Genomic DNA, 25,210 nt, shown 5'->3' on the forward strand with positions numbered 1-25,210 from the left:
TTGATTAAAATGAAAAAAAGAGCAAAACTTATAATAGAGGCAGATTGAAGCTTGTTGTTGTTGTTTTTTTATTTAGTATAATGTCTGCAGTTCCAACATAATGATTTTACCCTTGTAACGGGCAGCACACATGGACTGGTGTCCCTGCCAGGATTGGCCCAATTCCCTTAACTGGTCAGGAGGCCAATGTAACAGAGAGACTGAGGGAGGTTCCATATTAAGGCTGTATTCTCCCCAACCTGCTAGATGGCAGCATCTCTGGGCTTTGGTGCCCATTTGGACACCTGCAGGGAATGCTGGGAATTGTAGTCTAGTGGGACAGCCCCTTTGGGGTCCATGGGTGCTGTCAGGGGATCCTGCAAAGAGTTACACTGTTTAGTTTATGGGACTTCTGTGTGACTCTGAAGCGCTTTGAATGGGCGATGTCTTGTCACCGGAAGTTCTGTCAGGTCTTCAATAAAAAGAGCAGCAGTGCCGTGTCCAGGTGAGTTGGATCCTGGGAGGAGTAGCAGCAGAGAGAAGAAGAATGCTTGTAGTTGTGGTATGAAGGTATTTCTTTAAAATAAAAAACTTTTTTTTGAACTTGGGACTTGTCCGTGCATTTGTGTTTGGGGTTTGGGGCTCTGTGGTGCTCCACCCTCCAGGACAGCAGCAATTCTCAGTGTCTCCAGGTTCTATACCTCTTCTGAAGTGCAAGTGGCCGAAATGCATTTCCATCTTCTTCTAATCAGGGTTCTGCTGCAAGAGAAGTTCAGAAACATGAGGAGACTTTTGAGACTTTGCTGAAATTGAGGTCAGATGTCACCAACCTGATCAGAGATTACGAGAAGAGGGAAGTAGACAAGGTAGAAGATGTCATCAGACAACTGGAGAAGGAGATCATGGAGCTGAAAAGTAGAGACACTGAACTGACTAAGCTTTTATCGATAGATGACCACATTCACTTCCTCCAGGTGAGCCATACCACCCCCAGGGGTACCAGGAGGCCCGTTTGAAGCAGAAGTCTTCATCTGTAATGTTTTCATTTCTTCTCCTTTCCATTTGTAGAAACTCCCATCTCTCTGTGTCCCTGTTGGAGATGAAGATGCACCCATCATCGCTATTAATGAAGACTTCCTTCCTGAGACTCTAAAGAAGGATCTTTGTGATCTGAAGAAATACGTGGAGGAGATGAGTGGCTGGGAGTTTGTGAAGACCACTGAGATGGGTGGGTTTGTGTCCTCAAGTGACCTCCTCAGCCAATCCAGGGAGATGGAGAGTTGATAAAAGAATCTGCCCTGCTAATTCTGACCATTTGCTTTTCTTCTTCTCTTTAAGATGTTGACCCTCCAGGTTACACCTTGCAGAATCTGAAGAGCAGAAATGGAATTGGAAAATGTGAGTTTCTTTTTATTTTATTGAACTTCTTAAAAGGAACATTTTCATGACTTACTATCTCTGAAAGGAGTACATCACTTTAATAGTGTTAAGTGGCCAGTATACGTCCACTTCGGGGCCGTGAAAGGATAAATGTGTTTCTTGTAGCTTGACTTAGAGTTCAGCAGGTGGCGCTGTTACACACTAACTCTACCATTTGCCCCAGTGGTTTGTCTTAAAGCCTTTGCCTCATTGTGACGAGCAGAAGAATCAGGGAAGAAAGAAGACGCGTCTCACTGGAGGCAGAAGTACAGCAGCCACCAAATGAGAAGCCGGGGTTTCTTATATCACAACATGTTGTCTGGCCAGTTAGCTAAAGCAGCAAATGTTAAGTCATAATTGTCACTTATGACCCTGAATGTGGCCCTGAGCAAGTCGTTGTTCACAAGAAACAAATATGAGGCAATTCTACACAATCTATACAGCACCTTTGGGGTGTGTGTGTGTGTGTTCTCTTACAATAGCAATGTGCAAAAGTAGATGGCTACTAATCTGAAGCAAACCTTTAATGGTCCAAATCATGTGAATTAACTGACTGTTATGATTTGAGTGTACTTGAAAAAAACAAAAGGAGTGATGGCCTTTTAAAAGACTCACAAACCAGGCCCTAATCTTCTGTGGTATGTCTGTAGAGTGGCCTTGCCCTAGGCAGCCTGACACCAAACTCTAGAGCCAGGCATGTTGGCCTACACAAGCCCACTTTTTTGTTGTGAGTAGGAATTGGGAACATGACAAATAGTGCCACGAAAGCTGGACATGATCTTCACTGGCCTGTTCAAAAAGCCCCCAACTACAAGAGGCAGACTTCAGTTTTAGTAAGCCCCCAAATAGGGGAACTGCCTTTTAGAGTATTAAATATATTGTGCTCATAAGAATTACGTAGGAATGTTTTCAAACCACTTCAACTTTTTTTTTTTTTCTGTGTCCTCCTGACTTACGGGTCAGAGAAAACCCCCACATATGATAAACCTTGCGCCAATCACAGAAATGGTAGATTGCAATAAAACGATACATGAAGCAAAATTTAAAGAGAATTTTTGCTATCAGCAGGTCGAAATCCATCGCATACGGCCAAAAGTATTCATAACCTCCATGGTGCAGTGGAGTCAAAAACCGATAGGATAAAAAGGCTGAAAATGAGAGAATTGGGGAGGGAAAGAATGGTGGGAAACAAAATGAAGTACAAAACAAAGGTCTGGTCAAACTGTCCTTCATTCTGAATTTGAAATAAAATATTTGAGCATTAGAAGAGAATTCTGAAGTAGCATACACCCCTAAATTTGGGGCGTTCATGAGAACCGTAATGATTCACAGCAGCCGTTCTCAAACTTTTGTATTTCTCGCCCCCCCTTTTTCTACCTGGAATAATTCTGTGCCCCCTGCATAATATAAGATAGATGAGAATAACCCCTGATACAACTAACACAGGTATGATACTCGCGCGGTGTCGCGGTATCCTATCATTTTTACTTCCATAAGATTTGCATGTGTTCGGCTAACTTCGGTGAAATATTTGCAATTTATTTTTTTAAAGTGCTTTAATAACTGTTAAAATGCCTTATGTGGTTTTTGGTAATAATTCTAACCCCAAGAACAAAGAATAAATTATCTTATTCTTATTTAATTATTTTTTTATGTAAAGAAACGATTAAATATGTTTCAATTGTTAAAAATCTCGTAAATGAAGACACCGATGAAGTCATTCTGCGCAAGACGAACGTATTTTCATCCGACAAATATTACACCACTGTTAGTTGTATCATGAGAATAACCCAATACCCAGTAAATGATTTAACTCAATTTGACAATATTGGCTACGCTGTCAATGTGGTGCAGTCGCGCCGCATTATCACCTGATCTACTGTTACCTAAATGTTCGCGGCAGATACCGATACGTCTCGAACTTTCTGGATTGAAAATACGCGACTATAAAAGCAGCAGTGGTGGCGCCGCTCGTCATAGAAACAAACTTCAAATAGAAGAGGAGCTATCTCGAATATGAAACCAAACCTGGACAGGCTGTGTACTTTAAAGCAGGCACATACTGTATCAGTCATTAGATCTACGCCTTAGAAATGTTTTATTTTAATTTTAGTTATAATGCATTTCTTGTGATTATATGCTTGCAAATTTAAATTTGAAATAAAAATGTAAAAACTTAATTTTGATGTCTTGTTCATTTATTCGACGTACCCCTTGTACAACTTCAACGCCCCCCAGTTTGAGAACCGCTGATTTACAGTTGCGTCAGCTATTTGAATATGAAAATATGTTGTTAAATTTAAATGTTTACAGTAAATATATGTTCACGTAAACCCTTAACTGGGTTACAGTTAATATCTGGCGCATGTCTGTTGCACTCGGTTCACACGTGTTTTCTGTAGTCACAAGTAGAATTGTCCACAAAGATAAATCTGCCAAGTCAAACGCTCGGGTAATTGCATTATTGCTTATCTTATTTGAAATAATTTGTCTCAATATATCAGAAATCTATGCCAATGATCTGAACATAATGCTCAGCAGCACAATCTCGGGAGGAGTGTTGGTGTAACACGTTAAAAGTAAGGTGGTTACGTAGTCCGAATGCTTTTAAAACTGATAAGTAATACTACTGGATAGTACGCAATCCTTACTACTGTAGTATTTTAACATCAATAAGGTATTTTTCTTATCCCAGCAGCACTGAGTGTAAAGCACGAAGCACACGGAACGGGTATTCCAGTCCTTCGCAGGGTTCAGTCGCACAGCCAAACAGAAAAGAGCGTGCTAAGCATGCAATCCACTGAAGGAAACCTCTAAATAAAATGTCTGTTTAGTTTTCATCCATGCATTTGAAACAGTGTTACTGGGTGACACTGGGGCCACTGCCCATATGTTGCATCTTTGGGGGCTCAGGTCACGATGGTGCTGAAGTTGGCTACTTATTCAGAATTTCCATCGTACCTTATTTCTGTTATACTTTGTAATGGATGGTATTTAATTTACAGCTCGTGAGGGTCCAATTATTTGTAAAGCGCAAGAAAATGATCACAGGCTCCATGATGGGCTTTGAATGCATGGTGACTGAAGGTGACGTTTAACTGTTTTCTCTACAGTTTTAATGACATCGGATCCTTTTCCCAAAGGAGAACTCCAGAAGACTACTGGTGCCTGTAAATTAAGGTTTCTGCCTTAACCGGGTCACTCGCCTTATCCCGGCTTGTAAGCACACTGAGTGACAGCTGATTTCCTCACTCGTTTTCTTGTCTCTCCTTTCAGACTCCTGTCCACTCACCCTGGACCCCACCACGGCAAATCAATGGCTTCGCCTGTCGGAAAGGAACGAGAAGGTGACATTTGAGGATACGGTGTCCCCATGTCTTGATTATCCTGACAGATTTGACTGGTGGTCCCAGGTTCTATGCAGAGAGGCTCTAAGTGGAACTCGTTGTTACTGGGAGGTTGAATGGATGGGCGAAAAGGCAGAGATTGGAGTCGCTTATAAAGGAATAGAACGGAAAGGCTGGGGTTACGACTGCCGCCTTGGTTTCAGTGTGAAATCATGGATTTTGTCCTGCTCTCAGTACGGTTATTCTGTGTGGCACAATAAGAAGAAGACTGAAATTAGTGCCCCCTCCAGTCACAAAATAGGCATCTATCTGGACTATCCGGCTGGCGCTCTGTCCTTTTATAGCATCTCAGACACCATGACCCTCCTGCACAGGTTCAACACCTCCTTCACTGAGCCGCTCTACCCAGGGTTTTGGGTTGGAGAAAACTCCAGTGTGACAATCTGTCCTCTGTACCAGTCTGACCAGTGATAGGCGTCATCTGCAGGCCTCCGATCACACAGACAGGTTAAAATGAAAATTCAATAGGTTGCGCTGAAATCCGTATGTCATTTCTATGCAGAAGTCTGAATGACCACCCAGGTAACTGAATACAAAGGCACATTGGTTAGCAGCTCCACGTCACTGACTTTAAGTCCAGGTCAAGTCAATGTCTGTGTGAAATTTCCACGTTCTTCTATTGTCCATGTGGCTTTTTCCTCTGAGTCCTCCAATTTCCCTCCTAGATCCCAATTTCCTTTGTTTTAGGTTTTAATGGGTGTGTGCATGAGAGTCCCCTTTGATGGACTGGCATCCCATCCCATGCTGTCTCTTCCCTGGTGACCAGGGTAGACTGCAGGTCACTGTGAGCCTTGAATTAGTTGCAATGGACTCTTGAAATGGACATTTGGATGAGTTCTCCAGTCCTGTTCTTATTTGTCCACAAATGCTTTTCAGTTTTACTTAGCTAACATGAAGATGTTGCCCACCATCACATTCCTAGCTTCTTATAGAGATCCCACCACCCAGATGAGTCAGATAACCACCTTAGCATGACAGAGAATTACCCTGAAATGACCCTGACGGAGGTGACCTAATCCCAAAATGGCTTGAAACGTATTAGAGAAGGAGTCGAGGAGATGAGATAACACGACAAACGAAAAAAGAGTTGAACTTAATATGTAGATTCACAGGGTCACTACTGTCATGTGAAAGGCTGAGTCAGATGTGCTAATCGCCACTCGCTGGTGCCATGTTAGGAAGAAGAACTACCTGATCTCGAAATGTCTCTCTGCTTTACCTGAAAGATGTCAAAACACGCTTGTGATAAAAGAAAAAGGTTTAACAAATGAGGTCAGGTAGACGTGAAAGGCGATTTTGTCGGCGCGCATTTGTCAAAAACCATTTAGCAGGTTTGTTGGCGCTCATTTGTCTGTTGCGGTTTTGTCAAGGCGCATATGTCTATCGCGCTTTTGTCGGTGAACCGTCACATGGTACCCGTTAATTCATATTTTCATGTGCTAATCGATGTGTGACATGTCACCACTCTCCAATACCTCAATTATTGAGCAGAATTCCCGGACCTCAAAACTTATAGTAATAATAATACATTTTATTTATGTAGCACCTTTCATACACTCAGGGACACTTTACAATTCAATACAAGACAATAGAAATTACATACACGAAGAAGAATAATACTTATTGAAGAGATGTGTTTTTAACAGATGTTTGAAATTAATAATAGACTTTTCTATGGGAAGGCTGAGAGGGAGAGAATTCCAAGTTTTAGGGGCTATCACTCTGAAAGCTCTGCCACCCATAGTTATTAACCTGTATTTAGGTACGTTGAGTAAGTTAGCGTCCGATTATCGTAATGCACGGGCAGGAGTGTAAGGAAGCAGCAGCTCAGACAGATAATGAGGGGCTAAACCATGAAAGGCTTTAAAAGTGAGAAGGATAATTTTATATTTGATTCTTGAAGAAACTGGTAACCAGTGTAACTCATAGAGGACAGGAGTGATGTGAGCAGATTTTTAGTGTGTGTAAGTAAACGAGCAGCAGGATTCTGAACATATTGTAATCTGTTGATATATTTAGTCGGGAGGCCATAAAGCAAAGCATTGCAATACTGTCGTCCAGACGGGTAGTGATGAAGGCGTGAATCAGTGACTCAGTATCTTTCACACTGAGGAAAGAATGCAGATGAGCAATGCTGCGGAGATGAAAAAAGGCCGTCTGCACTATTGAGCTGATGTGTGATTGAAAAGTAAGAAGCTGATTAAAGATGACACCCAAATTACGGACTGATGCTGAGGGTTGAACCAGGATCCCATCAATGTCATTTGTTAGCCCACGAAGTGTAGAGAGGACAGATGTGGTGCCAGCAAATAAGATTTCTGTTTTATCAGGATTGAGTTGTAAAAAATGATCTGTCATCCAGTTATTGATTTCCCGAATGCAGTCAGTCAGTGCAACAGGTGAAGATGTTGCAGTTCCATCAACACTTAAATAAAGTTGTGTGTCATCAGAATAGCAGTGGAAGCTCAGACCACACCAACGAGTAATCTCATCTATGGGAGCAGAGAGATGTTGAAGAATATTGGACCAAGAACTGACCCTTGAGGGATACCTTGTGTGAATGAAGTAGCGGCAGATTTGGATTCCCTAATGAAGACGTAATACTGGCGATCACTGAGGTATGATGTGAACCAAGAAAGAGCGGGACCAGAGATACCAATAGCTGAGAGTCGGGACAGTAAAATGTCCTGGTTAACTGTATCAAACGTCAAGGAGAACTAGAATAGCGGCCATCCCAGAATCTGTGGTTATCAGTAAGTCATTGGCCACCTTAAGTTAAGCAGTTTCAGTGTTATGTAGGGTTCTGAGTCCTGATTGAAAAGGCTCAAGCAGGTTTTGTAAATTTAAATTATAATTGAGTTGAGCAGCGACAACCTTTTCTAAGATCTTAGTCATAAATGGAAGATTAGAAATTGGGCTGTAAAATTTTAGCTGTAAGGGATCTGAGCCTGTTTATTTTTAAAGCAGGGGTTACAGCAGCAGTTTTTAAATCACTTGGAGCAACTCGTGTGCGCAAACTACAGTTGATAAAGTGAGAAATGGGGGCAGAAAGTTTGTCAGTGCAAGCCTTCATCAGTAAAGTAGGGGTAGGATCTCAGTGGCAGGTAAATTGATTTAATTTAGATATTACTTTAGCAATATAAATTGGTGTAGTGGGGTTAGATTTAGGGAAATAAATTGAAGATTTAGAAGTCTAATCAGTAGACAGAGATAAGGAATGATTAGTAGGGAAATGTGTGCGTATATATATATATATATATATATATATATATATATATATATATATATATATTTGATATATGGTCATAATTTTTGACTGAAAATAGTCCAAAAATAGGTTACAGTGCTCAACAGAAAAATACTGATTTTTACCAGCAGGTTGACAAAGTCTGTTAACTGTATTAAAAAGAGATCTAGGGTGACAAGTATCAAAGTCAATAAGAGAGGAATAGTATTTTGAACGTGCAGCGGATAAGGCACATCTGTATTTCTTCAGGTGTTCGGTGTAAGCCAGGGTGTGAACAGCCAAACCAGTCTTCTTCCAGAGCCTTTCCAAGTGGCGACCAGTTTGTTTCATGGTACACAATTCTGCTGTAAACCATGGAGATGACCGGGTAGCAGGAACATTCAAAGATTTAACAAAATGCATAATGATCCAAAATTTGTGCCAATGTGGAATTATATAGAGATAACATCTGCATAGGGGAAGACAACCCAGAAACATTGTGGAGACAGAAAGCACCAACAGACTTAGAGAAGGATAACTGATCAATGTTCTTGGTATTATGATAGGTTATTTTTGATTTTAGACTTCTTTCCATATTACCTAAAAAAGAAAATCTCCAAACAAAACAGTCCTATGTGAAAAATGTTTAATATATAGAGATGGACAGATATGAAAGGCACTATATCATAGATAGATTGAATTTGGAATAATTGGCAGGATTACATAGACAGATACTCTATATCAGGTATACAGTATTTGGTATAGTTGGCAGGATTACACAGATAGATAGATAGACAGACTTTGGTATAGTTGGCAGGATTAGATAGATAGATAGATAGATAGATAGATATGATAGGAAGTGGTACCTATAAGTGATAATCAGCATCCAACACATTTCTCCTTTCGGGTGACAGGATTACTGAGATTATTCTCACAATTCATGGAGGATGAGCACTCGGCAGCCCATTGGCCCAATGCGTTTATTGCAGAGGTTTCTTGCCGCCTTTATGCCAAGCACCCTTAGCACCCATCCTGAGCTGACCTACCTAAGCCCAAATATGAATCTTAATGAAACTGAACAGAAATGCAGCCAAAGTGGACAATTTCTTTGCGTTTTATTCAATTTCTGTGCTACTCTTGTTCAACATAGATTAGAGATATAAAACACACACAATCAAAATAAACTGAATTCTTCGAACATCGAGAGAAACAAAATGCGCTCTGTTCATTAATATCCCATTCCAGGTCAGGATGATAACGTAAAGCCGGATTCATTTTATTATGCAGTTTTCAGGGCTCCTTATTGTAATCCGAAACCATGTGACTACTTCCACCTGTTAGGGCTCATTTATACTTCACGCGACGTGACGCATGCTGCAGCGGACACTCCTGTTACGCAAGCGTTGTAGTGTTTATACTTGCGCGCGTTCTTTACGTAAATCTGGAGGAATCCACCAGGTGGCAGTGCGAGATATTATCGTGGTGAGAACATGTTCGGCTTCTCTGTGTTGTGAATTGCCTAGAACACCTATTAAATTCTGATGACACCTTACCGCAATATCTCTGAAAATGATGTTTATTGATTAAATCCATAAATCCAGGGATGTATGTGTCCATTCCAGGAAGCATTGGGCACGAGTGAGAAACAGTCCCTTGACGAGGTCTCCGCTCATCGCAAGGTGAATACAAGCACACACATACATTAGCGTCATTTTAGCGGCACCAAATCCCCAAATCTGCATATCTATGGAAGGAAACCGGAGCACAGTGTGGAATACCAGCAACATAACTCCCTGCGAGACAGCAGTGCTATCGCTCTGCCACCGTGACACCCCCATGTGTGTAATTATTTGCCCATGTGTGTATTTATTAACTGTATTCATTATTTAAACGAAATTATATGTAAAATGTAACATACATTTTAATGCATTTCATCATGAAAGTGATATCAAGTATAAATCTAAAGATTCTAAATGTGCAGAGAGTTGGAATATCAGACATTTAATTTGTTCTGTTTGGCGATCTATTGCTGCTTTCCGCTGCTGAAGCAAAATGCCGACATACAGATGCATCCGTGGTGCTTTTATATTCAAGCGTCGCATATTCCCGATCGTAATGACACGATACATTTTAAAAGTCTCACATACCATCTTTTGTGCCATCTATTTTTTATTGTTTTACTTTACCTGCTGTCAGGTACAAGAAGCTCATAGCGATTAAAAACTGGGATGACGTTTGCGACCGTCTGCTTTAATGATAAAGTAAACTACGAGGTTAAAGTGGAAATTTCGAGATTAAAGCCGAAATTTCCACTTTAATCTAAAATACACGTTTTCACCGTGTCCTTTATTTTTTTCTCAGTGGCTCAAATATAACGCTATACATTATGTTGCTGTTGTTAAGTTGCAAAAATTAAAAAGTAAAAAAGACCTATATAAATGACACGATACATTTTAAAAGTCTCACATACCATCTTTTGTGCCGTCTATTTTTTATTTTTTTTTTGCAACTTCACATCGGCTACATAATGTATAGCGCTGTATTTGAGCCATTCATCAAACAGCAAAGCGCGCACATCGATCCCCGAAGGATCTCCATAGCGGCTTGCTGTCACATGTAGATAGTAAACAGAGACTCTGACGTTACGTTCCGACTTTTAGCACACTGCGCCCCCCGACTTTTTGCTGGTACTGCAACTCGCGCACGCGTCGCGTTAATTTCTGAGGACCTGCTCAGAGGACGCGTGAAATGAACGCTGGGAACGCGTGGCAGCCATGATGTGGGTGCGTACGCGTTCTGAGCGTGAAGTATAAATGAGCCCTTAGAAGCTGCTTTTACCTTAAAAGTTCTTTTTAAAGTACTGGACTGGATCCAGAAGCACATAAGTGGTGGGGCTGTCACCCAATAGGTCATCACATTTTGCCAAAGTAATCTGGTAAGTAAGAGGTGGAATTTAGCAAAGATACCATGCACACTTACGGCACCCAGTGTTGGTCCTAGTGATGTATTCGAGCCAGTTGTAGCAGTGCGGTCCACAGGACTTGGCAGACACACACACTCAGGCTGGTTTATCTTTAATGGCCGCCCTCTACAGATGATAGACTGGAGACAAGCAGGTTGGCATGTCAGCTCTCGGTTCAAGTAGGTGTCAGGTCACGGAGCGTCTGTAAGCTGTTTTTGTATGTAAGTCCAGTGGAGTTTCTCAAAAGACCTCTCAGATGTTGTGCAAAGTATGTAATAAACTTCCCTTGATAATTTAACTTCTTATTAAAATGATTATAACAACCCTCTGCTTTGTCTCATTTTTTTATTTCCAATTTTCTTTCACAACCTGAATGTCTTTACTTATCTTTTAAAGTCTTGCTTTTTGTAGTCTGTGAAATTGCCTTCATGTCAGGTGCTGCCAGGCTGTTTCAAGATGTTTCAGCATTTCTTACTAATTAAATTATATCTCACTGAATTATACGAGGGGGAAAAAAGCAATCAATTCATAACATCCTGATGGATGGTGTTTCTCTTTTGATCTCCTTCAGGAGGCCTTTCCGTTATGCCAAATGGCCCATGTGAGGGTCCGGACCCTCTGTGAAGTTATTCACAGATTATTGGCTAACATTTACTGATGATGTACAGCTCTGCCTAAACACTTCAGTCATGAAAGTATGGGCAGATCAACTGATCTTGTCAGGATTGGTAAACTGGGTTGTGTTCAGTTCCCTTGGGAAGGATGTTCACATCAGGGGGCCCACTGACAGACTGAGGAGATCCTTCCTCCTCCACACAATGCGACTCTTCAATTCCACCCCTTTGGGTAAACGTTAACATTATACAAAGTTATTGTCTGTTATACCTGCATTTTTATCACTCTTTAATTTAATATTGTTTTTTATCAGGATGCTGCTGCTGGAGTATGTGAATTTCCCCTTGGGATTAATAAAGTATCTATCTATCTATCTATCTATCTATCTATCTATCTATCTATCTATCTATCTATCTATCTATCTATCTATCTATCTATCTATCTATCTATCTATCTATCTATCTATCTATATCATGTATAACGGCTTTGGTAAGAATTCACACTAAAACATGGTGTACGGACAAAACTAGAAATTTGCGTATGCACAAAAATAATCCAATGCATAAAACTGCGTAAGCGAAATTCTATGCACTTTCTTTTATAAATTCCAATCAATGTGATTTTTAACACACATACATGAGCCAACAGCACCACAAGCCCAGAATTATGCCTATTTTAATATGCTAATAAATACAAATATTAAAAGACGAAGGCAAAAGCATGCTTAAACAAAAAAGAAGGTGAAATGAAGATCCTGCTCAATGAAGTGAACAGAAGGAAAAATGTAGTATTTGGTGGCTCAAGTAGTGGTATAAACAACAGAAGAAAATTGATGGAGTAACACAGCGTAATGGAGGCAAGTTCAGAAAGTCTCACAGTGCCTGAAATTAAAAAGAAGTGGTCAGATATCAAAGATCAAAGATATCAGAGTCTCAGCCCACCACCTGAGTGTCAACACCACTGGATGATGTGGTGGATATTGGGGGCTCACACCGTTTGATTAGGGAACTGCTGCAATTATTGGGGAGACACTTGTATAACTCACCAAAACATTATTGAGATGCATTTTTGCAAAATGGATGATTTTCACATTAATAAAGTGGAAATGCTTTCTATTTATATAAGCAAATTCATTCTATGACGGCGCCTCCATAGCAGTGTGTGCAGCTGACCACTCCGATTACATTTGGAAAACTGGACGTTGCTGCGAATTGCACTTTGATGTTTGCATACTCCACCACAGTGCATGGAAATATAATCAATCTGAATGACAAGGGGTGGCATGGTGATGCAGTGGGTAGCACTGCTGCCTCGCAGTTAGGAGACTTGGATTCACTTCCTGGGTCCTCCCACCGTGGAGTTTGCATGTTCTCCCCGTGTCTGCTTGGGTTCCGTACAGGTGCTCTGGTTTCCTCCTACAGTCCAAAGACATGCAGGTTAGGTGCATTGGTGATCCTAAATTGTCCATAGTGTGTGCTTGGTGCATGTGTGTGCCCTGCGGTGGGCTGGCGCCCTGCCCGGGGTTTGTTTCCTGCCTTGCACCCTGTGTTGGCTGGGATTGGCTCCAGCAGACCCCCATAACCCTGTGGTTAGGATAATGGATGGATGGATGAATGAGAAATGGATAACACCATCCTAAACAACTGGCATGGCGCGACTCAGTGATGTTTGTGAAATACCTGATCGGTCAGCAAGTTCACGTTGATGAGCTCCTGCGACTAATAACCCGAACTTGCAAAGGAGCAGGAAGAGCACAAGTCCTCAAAGTCTGCCTTTGTAAAGCCGAGAGGCAGGGGAGGCGTGACGTCAGGAGTGGGGAGCCTGGTGGGGCAGTGCCCTCCTCACTCATGTGCCAGCCTCCGTTCGAGTCGCTCTACCTCTCGCCACGTGTTGGAGTAGACCTTTCCTCCACTAAGCTAGCAATACCTGTTTGTTTAATGATTTTTAAAGTTTGTCCTGTTTCACTACTACGCAGTGACACCTCGTTTACTACATAAGTGGGAAGTTTGCTACTTTGAACAATAAGAAACACACACATTTAAAAAAAGAGAGAAAGCATTTTGACATTTGGCTTCATCTAAATATAGAAAAAAAGTGGCACTCCGTCATCAGTTAAAGAGTTTATTAGAGGTTTATTACAGCTCATTTGGCACTGCTGTCACCGTAATGACACACACTGTGCCGTGTTAATTATCGATTGTAATCCCAGCTGCCATGATGTCACAGTAACGGCACACCTTGCCGACCGGTTTGTCCACATTTCATTATGGCAGGCAGTCGAGTTTCTTTCAGTTTCGTTTGTTCAGAAACAGCGCCTGTGTTGTTCAGACGGGAGCTCGAGTCACGATGGCAGCAGCTAAACCTTCCGTGTCTGTGGATCAATACGTCTGCTCGCTGTGTCTGGAGGTCCTGAAGGAGCCGGTCACCATCCCATGTGGACACAGCTACTGTATGGACTGTATTAATGACTGCTGGGACCAGACAGATACACAGGGGGGCTACAGATGTCCTCAGTGCAGAAAAACATTTAACGTGAGGCCTGAGCTAAACAGAAACACCATATTGGCAGAACTGATCGAGAACCTGAAGGAGGTGACGGCTCATGCTGGCCCATCTCAGAATTACGCTGGTATTGGTGATGTGCCCTGTGACGTTTGTCCAGGGAGAAAACGTAAAGCTTCAAAGACCTGCCTGACCTGCATGGCCTCCTACTGCGAGTCTCACCTGCAGCCCCACTTGGAGTTTCCGGCTTTCAAGAGACACAAAATAGACAAGGTGACTGAAAAACTTGAAGAGAAACTCTGTGGAAAACACCAGAAGGTTCTGGAGATCTTCTGTAGGACCGACGAGAGCTGCATCTGCTTATTGTGTGCGGCGACTGAACATAAGAGTCACGACACGGTGACTCCCGATGTGGAGAGAACTGGGAGACAGGTGAGGTGTGGACTGGGAATGGACGTAAATGGGAGAAGGACGTAATGCTAAATGATAATGAAGTGTTGGTGTGTTCTTCTTTGATTACATGGAATAATAAAATTGTTTTATAAAACCTACAAATGCCGGGCTTTTGAGAAGTTAAAGAAATTATTTGAACTGGAACACACAGTGACACATCAGTCATCGCTCCCGTGTCACAGCTGTAACTTCTTCAGATCATTTACTTTTCCACGCAGGTCTCTCACACTTATTCCGCTCAGCTCTTGTCCACTTGTTGGTCTTTCCTTCCTAATTCTCCTTCTGTGCTTTTCTTTCTGATAATCCCTGCTAGACTCCGTTTTCCGTCTACCTACATCTTTGACAGTTCTCTTGCATTTATTTTTATCCACGCAGAGTCAGGCGGAAAACAGGCAGGCTGAACTAAAAACGAGAATCGAGGAGAAAGAGAAGGAACTGGAGGAGATGAAGGAGATGGTAGAGAAGATTCAGGTGAGTGGTGTGTTTCGTAAAGATGTCATAGTGGAACTGGACAAGAGGTGAGGATTAAATTAACGAGATGGCAAAAAAAATGGAGAGGAGGTGACAAAGTCAGTGGTGGGGATTCAGGCGAGTCTCGTGTCCTAATGAGACGCCATAAGCCGTTCATATTTAGATTTTCTTATATCACTCTAAGTGTTTGGAAGTAAGAAAATCCAAGAGGGTCCGACCTTTAGCAGCAGGCCCATCTGTGGCTCTTTTAGCCATAGGACCCTGTGACACCATTCAGGGCCTAAAAGTGACAATGACGCAGGTCTGGAAGGTCCTCCTTTAGTTAGAAATGGAAGTGATGTGGACGTTCAGTGCATTCATTTCTTTGTTAGGTTTCATTGCCTGATCTTTTTAAAAGCACACATACGCCATTATTTTTTTATTATTAGATTTTGTTGCAGCATTTGTCGATCGCATGTCAAAAGCATCTTAAGTCACCAAACATGACAAGATAAGTTTTAAAGTATAACACTGTCTGATATAAATATTATGGTATAGGTGTTAAACTGGGCTGTGGTGGGCTGGCACCCTGTCCGGGTTTGTTCCTGTCTTGCGCCCTGTGTTGGCCGGGATTGGCTAAAGCAGCCCCCCATGACCCTGTGTTAGGATATAGCGGGTTGGACGATGACTGACTGACTGACTGACTGAATGTTAAACTGGGGAATCATGCTGGTGCAGTGCCTCATAAAAAAGGGGATTGAGGTTTAGGTCCTGGGTGTACTTACCAACCATCCACCGATTTTTAACAACTTGCTTACCGAGAGCAGGGTCGTGGTGAAGCTGGTGTCTATTCCAGCAGGCACTGTGTGCACTGCCATTGTGTGCCACACGCTCATATCACTGCCAGTTTAGTACCACCGCTCCACCGAAGCTGGATGTCTTTGGGGTGTGGAAGGAAATCAGAACACATGGAGGAAACCACAGCACACATGGATGGTTGGACAGATGGATGGATGTGTTAAAAGCTGGCATCGCTTCACAGAAATGATCACAGAACATGAGTGTATTTTTAGGCGTGAAATTGTGACGTCGTCTCACAAAAATATTACAAAGTTCAGCCTGGGAGTAGTTTTACATACTGCCTGGTGTAATTTGTATTAAGGAGGTTTCTTCAAGAAAGTATGGAAGACCCTAAGGATTTACAAGGCAGAGGCCAACTTCTAACAGGTGGCCTCACCTCTTGGGGGACCACAAACAAATAAAACAAATGTTTATAACTCAGGGAGCTTACACACATAGAGACCATCAAAAACAAAGAATAATAAAAATGAACAAGAAAAGTTAAAGTTAAACATAAATAAAGAATCAGAAAATGCACAAAACAGACCTAAGACATGAGTTTGAGATCCCTGCCTGAAACACAACCACGTCTTTGTTCTCCTCAGTTGCTGCCCACCTCAAATGTGCTTATCCCTGTGGTTTTGTGGACCTGCTCAAGTCGCACTAAAGGTCTTTCTCAATTCTCAGCCCACCATTGTTTAATCTCCAAATTATCTAAATGAGAAGCTCCAGTGTGAACTCTTAGGCCTTGAGAGTTGCTACTCTTTTTCTGACCCAAAGCAGTTCTTAGAAAAGTTTGCTCGTTTTCTTGACATGGTGTCTCCGCGTTTTTCAGCTCCTCTAAAAGCTCAATTGGTTCAAAATGAATTTCTGTTTTCTTCTAATCAGAGCTCTGCAGAGAAGGAGGTGCAGGAACACGAGGAGACCTTCAACTCGGTACTTGAGTTTCTTGAGAGGCTGAGGTCAGAGGTCACTGAGGTCATTAGAGATTACAAGAGCAGAGAAATGAGAAAGGCTGACGAGATCATGGAGCGACTAAAGAAGGAGATCGAGGAGCTGAAAACGAGAGACACCGAGCTGGACGAGCTTTCGCAGACAGAGGACCACATCCATTTTTTACAGGTGAGAGAACTGATCTAAAGGACACCAGCAGGCCTCTGTTGTAGATGCAGCACACAAAATGTTCCAAGTGGTGTGAGACCCCAGAATACTACCGCAAAAGCAGGCCATAATTCAAAGTAGCCTGTCCAGGAAAGGTTCTTTACTCTTCAGCCTACTAAACTGCTGGCTTCATCCTGACCAAAGGGGCTTTGGCCTTAAAAGTTAAAAAAATATTTAAGCAAAGAAGCAAAACAGAATCAAAATGCACAAAAATGGAGAGGATTGCCATAAACCTCAGGTTTGAAAAGAAACAGATGACAAAGAATATTTTTTTTAAACGGAAGATTTATTAAAAGAAAATATAACAATGTCTCTATTATAAAAAAAAAATCCTGGAGAGAAACACTAGGGATCTTCACGTTAAGATCACAGAAGACACTTAAAAGACCCGCAAGACGAAAGATAATGGCCACGGAGCGTCTCAGGGGACCTTAAACATGAGACTTTGTGGCAAGAAATTGACCGAGGACCGTCTCGCGATGGCGCAGAACATGAGATTCTTGTAAGACACGCCCTTCTTACAACCAAATATCAAATAAGACCACGGGCAGCGAAACACTCAGTCGTGTAAACAAAGGCTTTGTGCACACACACATCCAGGGTTTCAGCGCATATAAAGCTTATAAGGACATACGTTATAAATGAAACGTCGACGACTAAGCAAAGAAGAAAGCAGCGCAGAGAAAAGAGACTCAAAAGTGTTGGAAGAAAAAAGAGCAAAAAAGAAAAAGAATAATCTAGGTGCAAATTCAGAAAATAAGGAACGCCCAGAACAAGGGGAATTGAAACAAAGCACGCCCAATTGAGCTCAGAATTAAAAGACAAAGTAAAAGACAAAGTAGAACTTCATAAAGATGTTCACAAACGTTGGCGCTATACACATGCAGAGCAGGTCAGAAATTATTAAAGTAGTGGATTTCGAAAGGCTCAAAAAAAAAAAACCCAACATTGGCACGATACACTTGTGGAGAAAGTTAAAGATATGAAGGTAGGAAAATTAGAAAGTATAAAAAAAGAAAGTAAAGATCGTATTAGCACAAAAAAGAGAGATTATTACTTTGAGGAATAACGAAAAGGCGAGTAGAGATCGAATATATGGACACAGGTGATATGTCAGAAATATGTAAATATTGTAAGACTTTGAAGTTTAAGTCAGAGAATTTCAAACACGGAGTTTACCTCACATGCATTGATTGGTTACTTTGCGAAACAAATTATGAACTGCTGATGATGTCGATCGTTTTGTCTGTGCTGAAATTCCAAAGAAAGAAACTAATCGTGATTTATGGTACAAAGTCATTAAAGACGTCTCACTGACCTCATTAAAAAGATTTAGCACATTGGGACTCAAAAAATTCCCAATATTGTTTTTACAGAAGTTCTGAAATAAAAGTGAAACTAATGAAATAGCAACAATTCAAAGAAAAAAAAATCTTAAAAGTGTGTATCCGGAAAACCAAACACGGGGGTTGGCGAGCAACGCAAGCAGGGGGCAAAGCCCCCTAGTTTATTGAAATAAAATAAAACAAAATGTTAAAAAGGGCCAAAAGGAGAGAAAAGAAGTTGCCAAATGGGCAAACTGAAATCAATTCTCAGTACAATATATTAAATCATAATCCTAGGATAGAAATAAAAGAGTAGAAAAAAAACAGAAAATCCAATGAAAACAGCAACACTCATGAGCTGAAATCAGAACTCCACTGAAGCACTTCAATGAATCGCAAGGGACTCCATGTCTCGTCTCAGCCTTCATTTTTATGGGTTGGGGCAAACGCTATGCAAGGGGTGGTCCTGCTTCTTGGGGTTTGACCCCCAAAACATCCATCCATCCATTGTCTAACCTGCTGAATCCAAATACAGGGTCACAGGGGTCCACTGGAGCCAATCCCAGCCAACACAGGGCACAAGGCATGACCCAATCCCGGGCAGGGTGCCAACCCACCGCAGGACACACACAAACACACCCACACACCAAGCACACACTAGGGCCAATTTAGAATCGCCAATCCACCTAACCTGCATGTCTTTGGATTGTGGGAGGAAACTGGAGTGCCCGGAGGAAACCCACGCAGACACGGGGAGAACATGCAAACTCCACGCAGGGAGGACCCGGGAAGCGAACCCGGGTCTCCTAACTGCGAGGCAGCAGCGCTACCACTGCGCCACCGTGCCGCCTCCCCCAAAACACAAAGAACAGAAATACATTTAAGGAAACAGAACATTAACAATTCTAAACATAATTAAAAATAGTAATACGTGAAATATAGTAACTAAATAGTAAATGAACAGAACAATATTGACAAAAAAACTAATAAAAAAGTAATTAAAGTGAAAAATGAATGAAAAAGGCAAGGGAAGGAAAAAAATATGCTAGTGAAATAACCCTGGCTAAAACATAAGAGCCTTCTCGTCACACCCTTGTCTTTGCTCTCCTCACACAGAAGTTCTCATCTCTCTGTGCTCCTCCTGAAGGTGGACGTTCATCCAACAGCACTCTTAACAGAGACTTCCTCCCTGAGACCCTGAGGAAGGACCTTTCTTACCTGAAGAGGAGCCTGGAGGAGATCAAAGGCTGGGAGTTTGTGAAGACCACTGAGACCGGTGGGTTGTGTGTCCTCAGGTGTCCTTCTCAATGATCTCAGAGACACCCCATAGTGGGAGAAGACTCTGTGCTGCATGTCACAAGTGCTCAGGGTTCACATTCTTCATTTCTTTTCCTCTCCTCAGGGGCTGATAATCCAGGCCGTATCCTGCAGAATCTGAGAAGTAGAAATTACCTCTTAAAATGTAAGGCGTTTTCTTCTTTTTCTTGAACTTAAATAATCAAAACAGAAAGTGTTAATGTCTGTGTCTGGGTGGAGCCTGGTAATGTAACAAGGTTAAGGGGACTTACTTGTGAGTTATAGTTTGGATCAGAGTTCACCAGATGGCATTGTGACACACTCGCCCTACTTAGGTGATTTAAAGCTGCCCTTCATTATGAAAAGTTGGTGATGCAGAGAAGAAACAAGATGGCATCTTAATGGAGGGAGGGGTGAGGTGACCTCAGAAAGGAGCAGCAGACTGAGTCTTCTGTTGAGGAAAGAAATAGAAGGACAGATGTGAATGTCACTATGAGATAGATAGATAGATATTCTTCAAAAGTATGGACCCTGTGATCATCAGAGGTGACTGTGTGTAGAGGGTACAGAACTATAAATACCTGGGAGTGCAGCTGGATGATAAACTGGACTGGACTGCCAATACTGATGCTCTGTGTAAGAAAGATCAGAGCCGACTATACTTTCTTAGAAGACTGGCATCTTTCAACATCTGCAATAAGATGCTGCAGATGTTCTACCAGACGGTTGTGGCGAGTGCCCTCTTCTACATGGTGGTGTGCTGGGGAGGCAGCATAAAGAAGAGGGACGCCTCATGCCTGGACAAACTTGTTAAGAAGGCAGGCTCTATTGTAGGAGTAAAGTTGTACAGTAACATCTGTGGCAGAGCGACGGGCACTGAGCAGACAGACTCCTGTCAATCATGGAGAATCCACTGCATCCACTGAACGGGATCATCTCCAGACTGAGGAGCAGCTTCAGTGACAGACTGAGGAGACCCCACACTATGCGACTCTTTAATTCCACCCGGGGAGTAAATGCTAACATTATTCAAAGTTATAGTCTGCTTTTACATGCATTTTTTATTACTATTTAATTTAATATTGTTTTTTGTATCAGTATACTGCTGCTGGATTATGTGAATTTCCCCTTGGGATTAATGAAGTATCTATCTATCTATCTATCTATCTATCTATCTATCTATCTATCTATCTATCTATCTATCTATCTATCTATCTATCTATCTATCTATCTATCTATCTATCTATCTATCTATCTATCTAAAATATTTCCTGGACCAGCTCAATATTATTCAGCACAGGGGGATGAAGACCACAACAGCCATCAAGTGACTCATTATAGAGCCTGATGGCCAAGGGAAGGGATTAATTAATTAGTTGCATTTATATAGTGACAGTAGGAAACCACTTCAGCCACCACCGACGTGTAGCTTCTTCCTGGATGATGTGACGGCAGCCATTCTATGCTCAGCACACACCAGCTATTAGCTAATAACAAACAACAACCCCCCAAAAACACAAATGAGAACTTCTGTCTTGGATAAGGGAGAGCTGTTGTGGTTTGTAGGTGGCAGTAAAATGACAAGTCCTGTCCAGATGGACCACAGGTTGTTTTGTTCAGAAAAGGAGCATGCTGATAGAAGTTTGGTCTATCCATAGTAGCCTGGTTGAAGTCACCAGCACTCAGAATGGCTCTTTTTTACAGTTTTGATAACTGGGTGAATTGTTTCTGTTACTGAGTTTAAAATAAACATCAACCTGATGATGCAGCCTTCTCCTAGGAGTAACATGGACAATTTCGACAGGCCTAACCTCACATGACCCTGCTTGGAGCAAAACAGTTGTCTCAGATTGAAGGATCTCCTCTGTTTAGCGTATATAATGGATGAGTGAAACTACCCAGAATAGTAAGCTGCTGCCTGAGTGACCATCTGCTCCACCACTTTCCCCAGTGAGTCCAACCTGACTCAGAGAACTGAGCCACCCTTTTAAATTGGTTTGTTCAGCCTGGTGTCATCATCTGCACCAATGACATTTCCCCATCACACTAGTACATTGAAGATGGCACTGGCCACTGGTAGAAAACATGTAAGAATGGCATGCAAACACCAAACGACCTCAACCTCCTAAGTAAAGAAAGGCCCCTCTGACCCTCCTTGTACACAGATAGCCACTCTGTTGGTACTCCACTCAAGCTTACCATTCAAATACATGCAATAGAATTTAAGTACTGTCCCTGTTACTGGTGCCATGACAGTGTAAGTCACAGGTGTCGTATTGTCACCTAATTTCTTTACTCATTTTCTTTCTTTTTCTGTCCATTCAGACTCCTGTCCACTCACGCTGGACCACAACACGGCAAACAGACAACTCCGCCTGTCTGAAGGGACAAAGAGGGTGACATGTCAGCAGGCAATATCACTGTATCCTGAACATCCTGACAGATTTGACCATTGGCAACAAGTTCTGTGCAGAGAAGCTCTGACGGGGGCTCGTTGGTACTGGGAGGTCGAGTGGAGTGGAGATGAGGTTGTAATTGGAGTGACATATAAAGGGATTGAACGGAAAGGCAGAGGTAAAGAAAGTCTCTTTGGATTCAATGACAAGTCCTGGAGTTTTAGGTATTTTAATTCCCATTACTTTTTTGATCACAATAAAATATCTACTACAACCACATGTAAAGTACCCAATAGTCACACAATAGGTGTGTTTCTGGACTGTCCCGCTGGCTCTCTGTCATTTTATAACATCTCAGACACAATGACCCTCCTGCACAGTTTCAAGACCACCTTCACTGAGCCGCTCCTTCCAGGGTTTTGGATTAAACTTAACTCAAGTGTGAGAATCTGCTCTGAAAACCGTCTTGACCAGTGACCACTGTCACAAAACATCAAGTGAAGTTAATTTAATTCTTGGTGTCTCTCTCTCTCTCTCTCTCACACACACACACATTGTTCACTCACTGGCCACCCTTCCATTCCTCCACCCAGATTCACCTTGGACATCTCTGGTCAGCCAAGCCTCAGTCCTTTAATTGTAGTCATCATCAAGCAATGAGTAAAAAATCCTGACTTCACACTGAAATAAACTCAACATCTGGTGACTCCCAAGCCCTAATTTAAGGTCACTGTTCTTAATGACCAGATGGTGGCGCACTCTTAAAGTTTTGAAATTTAAACTCAACCCGATGTAGAATAGCAGTCAAAACTGTAGACACAGAAGGGACATGGAGGTCAAGTCCCTGTTGCCGAGAATATGAAATCCTGATCACGTTTGTAATTATCAAGTGAATGCAAATTAGAGATCAGAATCGATTGATAAACCTATTTGATTCTATTTATTTTATATTAATTCAGTCTAGGAACACAGTGGTTAACACTACTGCCTCATACCTTCAGGAACTTGGGGTCCAATCCCGGCCTAGCCATAAGTCTGTGCGTAATTTCCATTTTCCTCAAGTGCCCATGTGGAGTTTAATCTCCTAAGATTCCAGTTTCTGTCTCAGATCCCATAGTCCTGTGTGTCTAGTTAATTGGGTGTGTATGTGAGTGCACCCTGTGATGAAGTGGCGTCACTTCCCAGGTAGATTTCCTGTTTTGTGACTGGGATAGATTGGTGCGTCTCATGACCCTGCTTCTTATTGTGGGGTTAGTGGATTCACCACATTTGTTATGGGATGGCCTACTATTGCACCATAAGCTTAACACACAGACAAGTAAGCCCTGATTATCAGTGATGCTTGCACAGCCTATCACTCTTCAGTCCTTCACATTAGGGACTCAACAGCGTTTAAATCCTCAACACACTCTGCTATATTTTTTTTATCCTTTAAATCGCCATATTCAATTTCTTGTATTTTGAATTTGTCATTTTTCACCTACCCCAAATTATTCTTCACGTACAAACACAGAGAGATTTTAAATGAGAGAGGACCAGGAGGTGTATGTGAGACAACATTTGTGCCAGTTTTGTTCACAGGAGGTCAAAAAAACTAAACCCAGGAGTCAAAATCTTACAGAATGAAGCAACAGTCAAAAACCAGGAATCAAGGAAATCCTTTGTTAAAACCAAAAAACAAGAGCAAGGGTTTTTTAATAAGAGTGAAGCAATAAAAAAAATGTTTGGAACAGCAAATTAAGGGTTTATATTTAGAACTATGTTCAAAATGTGAAAAATATAGGATGTGTGCATGCTGACTAGATAACAATGCAGAGTGGAAAAGGCTGCAGGTCCAGATGTACAACCAGTAGAATTATATGAACAGTTCTCAACTCAGATACAGCCTTTATTGTTATTAATGCTTGCAGAAATAATAAAAATAATATTCTTCAAAAAACGTTATACTGTGTCTATTTCTGTTTTCTGAAGAACAATAAAGCTTTGATACAATTTGCATCATAAGGACCAACTTTCTTACTAAATGATGACGATAAGATAATCGCAAATGTCATTTATCTAAAAGAGTTCAAAAAGTGCTTTGCTGTGTAATTTCAAAAAACCAGACTGGATTTAGTAAAGACAGACACTTCATGTGTTTCCACACCTTTTTTTTTCTTTGGATCAGTTTTTTTTTTTTTATCTCTGTTGAAATTTCCCTGAAAGTCCAGTTTGTTTAGGTAGATGTGAGCACACCAGTCACACTGCGGTGCGGACCAAAGCAATCGTACGAAGACCCTTTGGAAAAGGTGGTCTCAGTGTGGTACCAAGTGAACCCTGGAAAGTCTGAATGTGATCCACCATGGGGTTGATTTAACTACATGAGTTCTGTGTGACATTTTGTGTGCCCTGAGTGTCTGCTGAGCGTCTGCTGATGGTAATTGGGGAATCTCATTCATACCATAATGAGTCGAGAATTAACATGGACCATTAAAAATAATAAAAAGTAAAAAAAAAAAGAAAAAAGCAAACAAAAACAAATATAACACAATACACATAAAACAATTCACTGAATCAGAGCAACATCTAACGGAGTCTCAGGGCCTCTCATGCATGTGATTGGACAATGTCTAAAACAAAAGAAAACAAAGCTTGGTGTAAACTGACTTGTGATCAAGTTGATCAGACTACATACAGAGGTGGTAAGAAACAAACAGCAGTGCCCTACGACGTCCTGATCTTAGAGATGACACGTGTGCAGGTGGGGCGTCCTCTCGATGTGCACACATCAAGCATTCTAAATAAACATTAATAACAAATATGCACAGGAGTTAAGACAGCAGATGTGTGATTTCAGATGAACTAAACTGAGGTTACGTTCATACTGTGGATTCTGGAGAGTAAATGCGCACCATGGAGGTTGGCAACATGTGCTGATTGCATGAAAATGAAGTCTGCAGTCATTAAAGTGAAGCACATCATTGGATGCCATCAACAGAGCTGCTCTTCATTTGTCCTCTCAGCTCTTTGAGACGAGTCCTTCAGCGCTCTTTCCAAGATGTCTTCCAGGGCCACCCTGACATCACTGCTGCAGGGTCCTCCCCTCTGCTTTTATATATTGAGGTCAGTGTGAGGGTCTCAGCAGGGAGTCATTGAGTGATGTTTGGAGTTCATTGTGAGTATTGTTTCCCTTTAGATTT

At 41.7% G+C, this 25,210-nt stretch overlaps 2 protein-coding genes across 2 annotated transcripts; both read left to right on the forward strand.

Annotated features, from left to right (window-relative positions):
• The first annotated feature begins 422 nt into the window (after window positions 1-422).
• Window positions 423-6,503, forward strand: LOC120536342 (tripartite motif-containing protein 16-like). The gene is made up of 5 exons (XM_039764667.1): window positions 423-484; window positions 692-953; window positions 1,048-1,207; window positions 1,318-1,377; window positions 4,675-6,503. The coding sequence occupies exons 1-5, from the start codon at window positions 423-425 to the stop codon at window positions 5,214-5,216; spliced, it is 1,086 nt and encodes a 361-aa protein (XP_039620601.1). The 3' UTR covers window positions 5,217-6,503.
• A 7,417-nt stretch (window positions 6,504-13,920) lies between these two features.
• On the forward strand, window positions 13,921-23,970 carry LOC120536506 (E3 ubiquitin/ISG15 ligase TRIM25-like). Its single transcript, XM_039764900.1, has 6 exons — window positions 13,921-14,542; window positions 14,939-15,034; window positions 16,742-16,975; window positions 19,456-19,615; window positions 19,742-19,801; window positions 21,961-23,970. The coding sequence occupies exons 1-6, from the start codon at window positions 13,955-13,957 to the stop codon at window positions 22,506-22,508; spliced, it is 1,686 nt and encodes a 561-aa protein (XP_039620834.1). The 5' UTR covers window positions 13,921-13,954; the 3' UTR covers window positions 22,509-23,970.
• Window positions 23,971-25,210: the final 1,240 nt, after the last annotated feature.

The sequence above is a fragment of the Polypterus senegalus genome, chromosome 10 (genome assembly GCF_016835505.1).
Source record: "Polypterus senegalus isolate Bchr_013 chromosome 10, ASM1683550v1, whole genome shotgun sequence".
In the NCBI taxonomy this organism is placed as follows: domain Eukaryota; kingdom Metazoa; phylum Chordata; class Cladistia; order Polypteriformes; family Polypteridae; genus Polypterus; species Polypterus senegalus.